Below are 12,420 nucleotides of genomic sequence, written 5' to 3' on the forward strand. Positions count from 1 at the left end.
CACCGTGTGCCACGTGGCACACGTGTCAATATCTGTCAGACACCTCATCGCGATACGCGATGGTTGTCTCTCTTGACCTATCGAGTAGCGCGATGGGTCAAGAAAACAGATTTTTCATTTTAGTCCCTGGAGTTTGAAAATTGTCCAAATTGGTCCTTTTATTTTGGAAACTTGACATTTTTGGCCCGAAATTTACATGATGTTACATTGCAGAGGGTAGGTTATGGGGTCGATGTTGGAAATGGTGTGAAGAATTGCCTACTCATCATGTATGTTATATATTGATTGGACAATAGTTTATTTTTGTTAAAGTTCGTAACATAGAAATTGTTATAAATGAAATTTAATATTAGGCGTAACAACATGCATAACTCAATGTAATATATTTATAGATAATAACTGAATATATATTAGAAATAGTTTAGGTATAATTATAAATTTGAAATGATATCAATTAGCATATAGTAGGTAACTAAATATTTGACTAAACAATAAGTTTGAATATAATTAAAGCGGTTTATTGTAAATCTTTTTTTTTTTCCTAAAATAAACGATTGATTATATTCAAAATGTATATTTAGAATTTAGTATTATATAATAAATTTAATATTTCAATATTTAAGGTTAATCAAAATCGTTTAATATTTAAAAATAATACGTTGCTTAATTTAGAAATGAAATAATAATAACAATAATAAAAAACATAATAGTTTCATTAACTATCGTTATTATAGTCAAACTTTTAAATATATTTGAATTTCAAATTTTTGTAAAAATGTCAATTATTATTATTATTATTATTATTATTATAAAATTCTGGAATAATAACGGATTAATTAATGTAGATTAATATTTTTAGAAACTTCTAGAATAGATTATATTTGGAAAATCAATATTATAGTTTTTTGTTTAATTTTAAAAATCACTATTATGATTTAGTAAATTTACTAAATTTATAATTCAGTAAATATTAATAAAAATTTAGAAACTTTATGATTATATACGGTTATATAATTTTATTTAATATTATATAAAAACATAAATTATTTCCTTAATTATAGTTTTTTGTTTAATTTTAAAAATCCTTATTATGATTTAGTAAATTTACTAAATTTATAATTCAGTAAATATTAATAAAAATTTAGAAACTTTATGATTATATATGGCTATATAATTTTATTTAATATTATATAAAAACTTAAATTATTTCCTTAATTATAATTAATAATTTAAATTTGAATATAGTCAATAATAATTTAAATTTGAATTTCAAATTATAGTCAAAAGGTCAACTAATAATGGAATCAATTATGTACATTAATATCTTCATTAAATTCTAGAATAAATTATATGTGGAAGGTGAATATTATAATTTAATATGTATTTTAATGTAGATTAATATTTTTAGAAACTTCTAGAATAGATTATATTTTGAAAATCAATATTATAGTTTTTTGTTTAATTTTAAAAATCACTATTATGATTTAGTAAATTTACTAAATTTATAATTCTTTAAATATTAATAAAAATTTAGAAACTTTATGATTGTATACGGTTATATTATTTTATTTAATATTATATAAAAACATAAATTATTTCCTTGATTATAGTTAATTTAGTCAAACCTTTAAATATAGTCAGTAATAATTTGAATTTGAATTTCAAATTATAGTCAAGAGGTCAACTAATAATGGAATCAGTTATGTACATTAATATCTTTATTAAATTCTAGAATAAATTATATGTGGAAGGTGAATATTATAATTTAATATGTATTTTAATTTTAAAAATCAATATTATATTTAGTTTAGTAAATTTAGTATATTTATAATTAGTAAATGTTAATAAAAAATTAGTAATTTTATAATTAATATTTCAGGAATATTAAATTAAATTGGCCGGAAAAATATTAAAAATTGGACGGAAATTATGTTTCTTAATATTTAGTAAAGAAAAAAAATTTGGACAGAAAAAAACATAAAGTAGACAGAATTTTAGAACTGGACAAACAAAAAAATAAAAAAAATTGTCCGGAAAACAATTAAGAATTTGGACGGAAATTCAGTTCTGAATATTCACTAAACAAAAAAAATAACAAATTCACCGGAAAATCTTATTAAATATAAAAATATGCTTATAATAAAGTGGCCGGAATATATTCATCGGATATGATAACAAAACAAAGTGGCCGGAATATATTCATCGGATCTTACTATATACTATTAAACCAATATGCGCAAGAATGGATTGTTAATTACCTTTAATATACTTATTGGAGAATAGATATGTTATAAGAATCATCAATTGAGGAAAAAAACTTATAACATCTCCTCTGACAAACAGTGAATTGAACGGAATCCAAACGATTGAAGACATGTCCACCTATGGAAGTGAAGAATAACATGGTAGATTAAAAAATTGATGGTGAATAATGTAGAAGTCGGAATATGACCGCTGGAATTAGAGTTGAATATGAGCGGCGGAATTAAGGTTAGTATGTTCGTGAAGGGTTAGAGAGAAAAATGACTGGTTGCATTGGTTGTGGGTTATGGAAAATGGAGTGAGTTATGTATTTTAGGTTTGTGGTTAATATGACACGTGGCATCATTAAATAGACTCTTAGAATGAAAATATTGTGAGTTGGAGGCCTAGGTGAACAAGCTAGTAGAATGTCATGTAAAAGAATGGACTGCTTTAATAGTATTTAAAGATATTTTATAGTTAAGGATTTGGGTGGGAGGGATGAGTGGTTTTATTAGGTTAAAGTCCTATAAACGACGAAGTCTAAAAGAAATCGTCTTTTAAAGCAGAAAAAGAATTATGTTTTGCTTATAGTGCCTTTTTTACGGAATTCAATAAAACAATATTACAAATCTTATTTCTAGTAAATTTGGCTTGTAAAATTTGTTGAAATCTGAATCTAAAATTCATTCATAAAGTTAGAATTTGAATCAATTCACTTAAATACCATGACAAATAGAAATCTCTAACCACTCCCTGCTATATAAGCATATTTACATAACAACGATAATCATTGTTAACAAGAATCAATGTTCATTTTACCATTTTATACAAAGACCCTACACATATAAGAATTGATTAACCTCAACAAAATCTAGGCAATTGCGTGCAGTACTCTTATGACACTACTAAACGACTAGTTACCTCGATATTCCCTCGATGAAAGTAGTTACATATGAGAACCGTCAGAGAAGGAGTGTCGATAATACAAGCATGGGTAATTTGTTTACATATGGAACATCTTTTTGGTTAGACTATTGGATCAGAAGAGAGCCTTTATTTACCCGAATTCTGTTACTATTTAATTTCTTTTAGAGAGCTTTAAAATTGTTTTCGGTGACAGATCATTTAGTAAAGGGGGATGGGGTAATTTTTTGCCGACGGGATGGTCAAGGGCACCGGTCTCGAGTGTTGGTTGATGCCCGAATTCAGACACACTATGACGAATTCACACACTATGAGACAAGTTTTCTATGTATAATTAAATTAAATAATAAAAATTGTTATACACTCTAAAACTAGGAAATAGAATCTCTACGTACTTATACCAACCTTGGTCAACAAGGAAACAAGATAAACGTACAAAATAAATAAATCATTATTATCATGCTTATTAAATCTCACCGATAGCAAAATTATGGTAGGGTCTGAGAAGAATATACAGACATCATTACTTCAGCCCCATAGAAATAAAGAGTCTGCTTCCACCGACCGAGGTGACTGCCTCCGTGATACGAGCCCTAGGCTCTTATACCAATTGTTGGTTCAGGCTCGGATTAACACACGTCGGTTCTTTTTCATTATTGTAGTGTGGTGGACAAATCAGTCGAAGGTCTATTCATGTCTTGTCAACTTGCTCAAACATTGTGGCAAATTATTACTCAATGGCGCAAGGTTCTCGGTTTATGGGATATAATCGAGATGTATAAGTCCTCCTCCTTTACTAAGAAGGCTTTGAAGTTTATGAAAAACTTTATTACATCTCAATTCCAAATTCATTTCCATAAAAGCTCAATACTTACTAAACAAATGCAAAAATCAAAAGCCGCTTGCATTTTTGAATCTAACAAAATCATAGAATCAAGACATTGTCTTAGCAAACAAGTTCAAACAAATCCCAACTATATATATCTCAAAGTATGTAATATGTGTTTTAAGGTACGGAGTTTGGACCTTGTATCAATAAAAATATACTATATACAAAAGTAAAGTTTTTAATCTTTAATCTTTAATGATTATATCTATACACAGAAACCCCACCAAAAGAATAATATGATCAAGTTTTTTGTTGCAACCCTTGGAGGGTGGCACCACCACCACCACCATCACCATCAACATCATCTGGATTCTTCAAGAGATCATGAGACCAAGGGATTGAACTCATAGGTGGGAAACAACATGAACATTCTTCTACACAAGGCCTTGGTATCTCCCACTTGCTTGATTCCTCTTCACCAGTGGTGGGTCCAGGTAAAGATAATGACGTGGACAAGGGTCCCACCGCCTCCTTAAGTGGGCCCCAACATTCCACCCTATTGAATTCTTGAATGTTTGAGTGAAAGTAAACCCAAACCGAAGCTTCTTGTAACTCTGGATAGTTTTTTAATAAATTCACATCTCCATGAGCAAATGCCTTCAATACCTAATGAGTAAAATTTGTTACTCTATATATATGCTTTAATATTATTGTAAAAAAAATTTACTAGTTAATTAGTTACCAGAGGGAGTTCTTTGGTGAAGATGAAGAACCTAAGGCGAGCACATAAGTCAAGAAGAAAATGACCACCACTTATGTGACAATGAACATGAAGAGACATGTTACCTTTTACTTTCCTCCATTCTGCAACCACTTCATCTCTATATAACTTATTATACCAACCTTGTAACTGTAACACAAATATGCTACAAATTCTAAGAATACATATATATAATTATAATGTTTATTTCAGCACCAATAATAAGTGATAAGTGTTATAAACTTATAACATGTTTAGAGTTTTACTATAGCATTTAAATTGAATAGAATGTATATGGCTTTTAATAATATTTAGATATGAGAATAGTATGACAGCTAGCATGTACATCCAATACTGTCATTTTCTTATAGAAGACTAATACTGCTTACCTAATTGGTTACAAAAAATATATATATATAATAGCACATTTTAACATTTTAAAATTTAATAGCAAATGATTGATTTGATATCGTATTAATCAATTCAAAAACAAATTTACCAGATTGATATTTATCATTTACATGCTTATTAATCTGCTTAGATGAAATTGAAAACCTTGAATAAGCCTTGATGTTTAGTCCTATACATAATAATCTGGAAGGTCTTGTCTATAATAATTATTATTATTACTACTACTACTACTAAATAATAACGTACAATTATCATTCTTACTATTATTAATCAATAATAATTAAAAATTATCACACTTATAGAGTATGTATAGATTTTCTTTGAATGATCAACGAAATAGAATGCCTAGACTCCGTATGGGGTGACCCAATGATAAAAGGTCACCATTAGATATCTCAACCTAGCCGTACAGAGCCCTTAAGCGCCTCCAAGTTATCTCCAGTTCCGGGAAAAACTCAACCGCCCGAAGGATAGTAAAACTCGGACGCCCTTATGATCGTACGGGAGATCATGAAGATAATATATAGATATTTCCAAAAAAAAAAATCAAATTATATATGCAACCAATTAATACTATACTCAACTAATAAAAGACACTTAGACAATCAGACAATCGGATCTGGAGGAACTCAAAAATTAGAGCAAGTGAAAAGATATATAGATATAGAATCAAACAAAATAGATAAATAAAAAAATTGAATAATAATAATAATAATAATAATAATCTATGACCACAAACAACAACATGATTGTGATGCAAGTGGTCTAACGGTACAATAATCCTCATAATAATAATAATTTTTGTGGTTAAGATGTATTGAAAATAACTAAAATCTACAGATTTGTCACAGGTTTTGTTAAGAGAAGATCACAATAATCCTCTGTTTCTAAATTCTAGTATAACTATATTTAATAAATAAAACAAAACGATTACACAACAACAAATTACCTGAGAATTATTGATGGTTTGAGATATAGCAAGAGTTAACTTAGAAGTAATATCACTATGTGTAAGTGTATATGTTCTTGGAAGCTTTCCAGGATGTTTCTTCTCATCAACTCCTAGAAACAAAACCTTCAACTTCGAAGCTTCAAAGATCGACGGTCCAAATAATCTTGCAACCTTAAATTAAACAAAAACTCATCAAAATAAATAAATAAATAAGTAACACCCACAAACAAATTATTATAAATTAATCATCGGAACTAGAGCTTTATTCTTCTTCAACTTTCTTCTTTTGTTGGTTAATAATAGATTATTTTGATAAGGAGTTGAAGTTGGTAGGATCAAAGAAGCCATGACTTTATGAATATTAATATTAATATGAATATTAATATATGTTGGGATTTTGGTGATTATTTTAAAAGGATAGTGAGTGCACACAGAACACCAAGAACACAGAGTGGAAGTTTGAAGATTGACATAACTAATTAATTATGGAAGATGGCGTGTAGCGGATTGAAGCGTGGCGTTTAAAATAAGGTTGGCTAAATGTTCGGTGAAGTGACGTGTTACATGGACCAGGATTCACCACGTTACTAAATGGGCTATCTCAGTCTATTGTGCTATGTTACAAAATTAACTAATGTTTTGGATATTTGTGTTTTCAGTCGGTCAAGTTTATGGGATTATCACAACTGACCGCCAAATTTACGAACCGAGCCAAACCGAACGTAGACTTGTTTATACTTTGCTTGGTTTGAAAGTGAGCCGAAAACCGAGCAGATTGAATTTTTAAAAACGAGCTATATTTTTATGCTTAAACTTGGTTTGGTTTGAAACTGAGAGACTTGGTTTCGTTAGGTTTTGCTTGGTTTCGTACAAATTTTTAATTTTAAATTTCTGAAAGTAAAAAATATCATCAATCCAAGACTTTCAACCCTAAAATGTCTAAACTGAAAGTTAACAAGAATACATATATAAAACGAGCAACGAGCACCTAGAGTTTAAATTGAACTTTAAAGTCAACACAAAATATAGGAATTTCAAAAACTTTAAAAAATACTTTATATATATATATAATAAATAAAAATAATTCAAGCAAAAACGAACTGAACCGAACCGTGCGAGGCTTTGCTTGTGCTTGGTTTGTTTTCACACCGGACCGAGCCGAACAACTCACTTCCAAACCGAGCCGAAATAGAACGAACATTTTTTGAGAAATTTTAGAATGAGCGCTGAACGAGTGGCTTGTAGTTTGGACAACCTTAGTAAAGTAATGTATAATGGTTGTATTATATAATATATATATATATATATATATATATATATATATATATGTGTGTGTGTGTTATTTAGTTCATAATAATTGTAGATACATGTGCAAACCTTTATTACAATGGAAACCCGCGTGAGCCTAGAGGTGTAAATGTCGGTTAATCAAATTTGGAGTATCGCTTATTAATCGTAAACAATTATTGGTAAAACCGGTTAAAATCGGTTATTGTCAATAACTTATTACGGTTCATAACCGGTTTTTGAGTGGAAACATCCTTACTTGTGTAACTGGTTTGGTTTAGTTCGATTCAGTTAATAATAATTGATTAGCCTTATTAACTAATTGAAATTAACATTATTAACACGAATCTTATTAACATATTACCTGTTATTCCGTTAATTGGTTTTGGTTAACCGCTTCTTATGTGAAAATCCCTAATCGGTCTCTAACCTCTGGTAACTATCGATTACAAACCGGTTTGTACTATACATGTTATAAACCGACTTTAGTTTCGATTCGGTTAGCCAGTTAGAATTTGCAAGTCTGCAATTTTTTTTAATAATTACTTTAGTAGGGTTGATAACAATGTTGCTAATTTTAGTTACTACCGAATTTCATGGTTCAAGATATTTATGTATTACTCGCACGTTACGGCGGAAAGTCGGTCAGTATTAATTCGGTTCGTTAAGATATCGTCATTCACTAAAGTAAACGATGTGTGTAACATGTCTAGTTTAGCATTTCAATAATACTGTAACTAAAACTTTGCATTTTAAAAAATTTAGTAATTTTACTCACGCGTCGAAAATAAATGAAAATTTACGAAAGCTAAAAAGTTTTAGTTCATTCGTTGCGTATGGATCTCAATAGTAATCAAAACTTCAACTCACTTCCAAGTTTGGTCAATGAAGCGTAGTCTTGAGAATGAATACCAGAACATAATAAATAGTTTAGGGACCTTTTGGCAATTACCCTTTACTTTTTTCAATAGAGTCGTGGACGCAAAGTAAGGAAACATTCATCGGTTATTGACGTTTGTACTATCCAACAATTGGCATAATAATGTAGGTCCCGGTGTTAAGGCAAAAGTAGAAGAAAAGTATTTATACCTTTGAAGTTAACCGTTAAACTACTTAATTGGTAACAATTTAATAATTCAAACTATACAAGTAATAATAACGGCTGATACTTTTACTAATAAATATTGTTGTTGACCATAGGTTAAGTGTAGGGGTAGCAATCTTGACCCATGGGTTGAATGAGTTGTATCAAAATGTATAAGATGGGTCAGAATGGGTCAAACTAAAAAAAGAAAATGATTGAAACGGATCAAAACAAGGTTAACATTTTCTCAGGGTTTTTTTTTTTTTTTTACGAAATGAGAAAAACGGAGGAAACTTTTTGAAATTTTTCTTTTTATGTTTTTTATTTATATTTCGAGTATAATTTTTTAATTATTTTTTTTGAATTTTTTGGTGAGGGATTTTGAAATGGGTTTTAAAATCTCAACCCATTTTGACCCATTTCAAAACCTCTCACCAAAAAATTAAAAAATTATAACTCGAAATATAAATAAAAAACATAAAAAGTAAAAATACCAAAAAGTTTCTTCCGTTTTTCTTGTTCCATTAAAAAAAACTCCGAGAAATATCAACCCGTTTTGACCATATCAATCAATTTCTTTTTTTAGTTTGACCCATTATGACCCATCTTATACATTTTGATACAACTCATTCAACCAATGGGTCAAGATTGACACCCCTAGTTAAGTGACCTAGATAAAATTTATGATGCCAAAACTTGAAAATAAACCTTGTATAAACTTTAATATAATGTTTACTAGTTTGGTTTTTATTATAAAGTGAAAAAGTTAAGCACGTGTTATACTTTTATTTCGCTAGATTATAGGTAAATTAAACTCAATATAATTAGCCTGTTCAGTTTTTTCATTCGGTTATGCAATTTATTTATGAGAAGGGTCGTTATATTTAAACACCACCCATATGATGTGTTGACAACTTTATACGGTTTGTATAGCGGCTATACGAGCCGTATAGCCCTCACATGACTAACTAATATACGAATTGCAGCTTTCCTGGTCTATACAGTTCGTATAGTCCCTATACGAACAGTATAGACTTCAAACACCTGACACTCTTCAACACAAAATGACAAAATTTTGCACCTATACGACTCGTATAGCCTCTATACGAGCCGTATAGGCGCATATGGTCATACGACTTGAGACCTCAAGTGCTGATTTAGCTAAATCAGAAATCGAAAGTCTAGGTTCGACTAAGTCAGATTTGGAACCCGAAGCAAAGAAAACGTTACTGACGAACCCAAATCCCAATGAATCAAGGTTTGAGGAATGTATAACCTCATCCAAATGCTCATATGAACCATATCCAATTATCTAGAAAAACCCTTGCCAGAAAACCACAATCCTTATTAACCATCGACGTTCTTATTTCCTGGTGTTCCATCCAAGCGAGAACCATTTTCTGAAACTCATCGGATTCAACGCAAGCCTCTTCTAACACTTTCAAAGTGATTTTGATTTCACCAACATCATCTTGAAGTTGTTTGATATGTTGTTCATGGGTATCCAATCGAGAATTCTGAGCTAGACTTTCCATGATTGAATAGAATCAAACGGCAGGTCACAAGTAGGTCGGACCAATGATTGGAATTGATTTGTTTTGCTTGTGATTGATAGAACTTTAGAGAAGAGAATAAGAACAATAAAATGAAACGATTGTATTACTTAAACGTAAAGAGAAAACTACCAGATAATCCAAGGTTATGCCCTCTCTCCATACATAGCCTTAACCTCTATTACTTATACTACCATCGTATAGTCGTATTACACTTTAGTCACTTGTATTAATTTCCCATTGACCTCCTTAAGACTGTCTACATATAACTTTCCCCCATAGCTAATTCCCATTAGTAGCCGACAATGGTGGAATGACATCAATATGATCAAGTATCTTGTAGCCTTAATGGTACGAGCTGATATGGTATAGAACATGAAGTAGTTTCAAAGCAACTAGAACAATAGTGAATCTTCCAAGGTTTATGCAAACAAGTATATTATAATTTTGTAAAGGCATTTTATTTTGGCAAAGTTTAAATGACAACAAAAGGCTCACTTTATTAAGTGAAATACAAAAAAGGGATGCGGACATGGGGTTGCTAGTAACAGCTTGTTTGCAATTTTGTATGTAGTAATAAAATTATCTTGTTGGAAAAGGTCCACACCTTGAAGCTTAAAAATTTAACACTTTCAAGTCCAACCAATGTCTCCACCGTTAGAAAGTTACGAGACTTGCACACTTGACATAATCCGGGCATTATTGGGCCTTTAGCATCTAGGCTACTTGTTTGAAATTTAATGGCCACATCCCACAGGCCCACCGCCCACAGCAAAGGTAGGCACTTGTGTCGTGATGTGTGAAAACGGTTAGTTGACGGTTTGAATTTATGTGGAGTCAAAGCGAACTTGATCCAAGCTCAAGCATACTTTTTTAGCATGTTTAATAAACAAGCTCGAGCCCAATCTTCACCTATCGAGTTCGGCTAGGCTCAAAAGCCTATACAAATTATGGATTTCTTAAAAACTATAATTATATATAAAGTTATGAATACATGCTAAATGTTATATTTTATTTTACCTACGAAGTTAAAAGTTTATAAGAAAAAAAGCCATAAACAGGTTTAGGTAAAACAATTAAATAATTATTAAATCAAAGAAGCCAAACCGAGCCCGAAGCCTGAAAAAACTACCTGAGCTAAATTTGAATGAGCTAAACTCGAGCTTTCTTAAAATAAACTGAGCTCGGCTTGTTTAGCTAGCCATCTGTGTTTCATGTAAATTCAAAACGTGCAAAATTTTCGCTGGTGGACTTCGATCCAAGTAGCCAGTGGCCCAGTAGGGATGCAAGTCAGTTGACCCTTTGGGCTTGACTAATATGAAGATCCATTCCAACCTAAGTTTGTTTAATAAACGGCCTCGATGACAACACTCTCAAGTAGAGTTGCAAAAATCGAGTTTTGCTAAAATCCGGTTCCAGGTACGAAATCAGGTTTGGGTAAGACAGGGTATTAGAAAATCGAGTATTGGTCATACCTGGGTCGGGTCCGGGTATTGTAACTAAAACCGAGTATTGAAAAAACCTTATTTCGATTATTTTTTGGTATGGATTGGGTTTTTTAAAGGGCTGCACTTTTTTTGGGTATTTTTTGGGTATTTCTCAAGTATTTTCCGGTTTTGGGGTATTACTTGGTAAAAATTGGGTCCAGCTTCAGGTACAGGTTTTGGTACTAAACCGCATACTCTATCTATACCGTACGAGTAGGGTCAGGTAGTAAAAAACACCCAGTTCCGAGTTTTTTTCGGGTCCGGTTTAGGGTTCAGGTTTTTTTTGCATCTCACTCTCAAGTAGTAATAACTATTGGAATTTACATAGGTTAAACTGTTAAAGGCCCAATCTAAGCCCACATTTATACAACATAAAAGGGAGCCCAACAGAGAGACATTCAAAAACTCCAAACTTTAAAGACTTGATTTGAACCTCCTTTCTTTCTGATTTTAAAGAGAGTTCATGTTTTTGAGTGTCACATGAATGTTAATCAAGTCGAAATCAAAAAAACTAACGTAACGGTTATTAAAAGTTTTAGTTTGCGAGTATCCAAATAATAACGGGACCGTGACTCAACATGAGATATTATTGTCAAAATCAAGTTTAATTAGTTTCATTTTCAATTAAGAAAATGATTAAGATCATGATATGATTTGACATAACAACGTATTCATGTGAACTAACACAACTTTATGTTTTATAATATGAAAAGGAAATTAAGTGTAGATACCTTTGGAAAAGAAAAAGGTAGGGAAAGAAAATAAAAGGTAAAGACAAAAAGAGAATATTATAGTAAAACTTAAGGGACTGGTTATGTAAATGTGAAAAGATAAAGGGGGTGTTGAAAAGGACATCACTGACTTTTTCCTTCTCGAGGGTTTAACAGGG

The 12,420-nt window shown here is 30.7% G+C and overlaps 1 protein-coding gene across 1 annotated transcript; it reads right to left on the reverse strand.

The window, feature by feature from the left end:
• Nucleotides 1-4,126: 4,126 nt before the first annotated feature.
• Nucleotides 4,127-6,751, reverse strand: LOC143574456 (protein STAY-GREEN 1, chloroplastic-like). The gene is made up of 4 exons (XM_077059069.1): nt 6,370-6,751; nt 6,118-6,291; nt 4,740-4,907; nt 4,127-4,663 (listed from the first exon to the last, which is right to left on the reverse strand). The coding sequence occupies exons 1-4, from the start codon at nt 6,466-6,468 to the stop codon at nt 4,298-4,300; spliced, it is 807 nt and encodes a 268-aa protein (XP_076915184.1). The 5' UTR covers nt 6,469-6,751; the 3' UTR covers nt 4,127-4,297.
• Between the last annotated feature and the right edge of the window lie 5,669 nt (nt 6,752-12,420).

The sequence above is a fragment of the Bidens hawaiensis genome, unplaced genomic scaffold (assembly GCF_021521415.1).
Source record: "Bidens hawaiensis isolate Kalapana, Puna unplaced genomic scaffold, B.hawaiensis_p1.1 tig00026938_1, whole genome shotgun sequence".
Lineage (NCBI taxonomy): Eukaryota > Viridiplantae > Streptophyta > Magnoliopsida > Asterales > Asteraceae > Bidens > Bidens hawaiensis.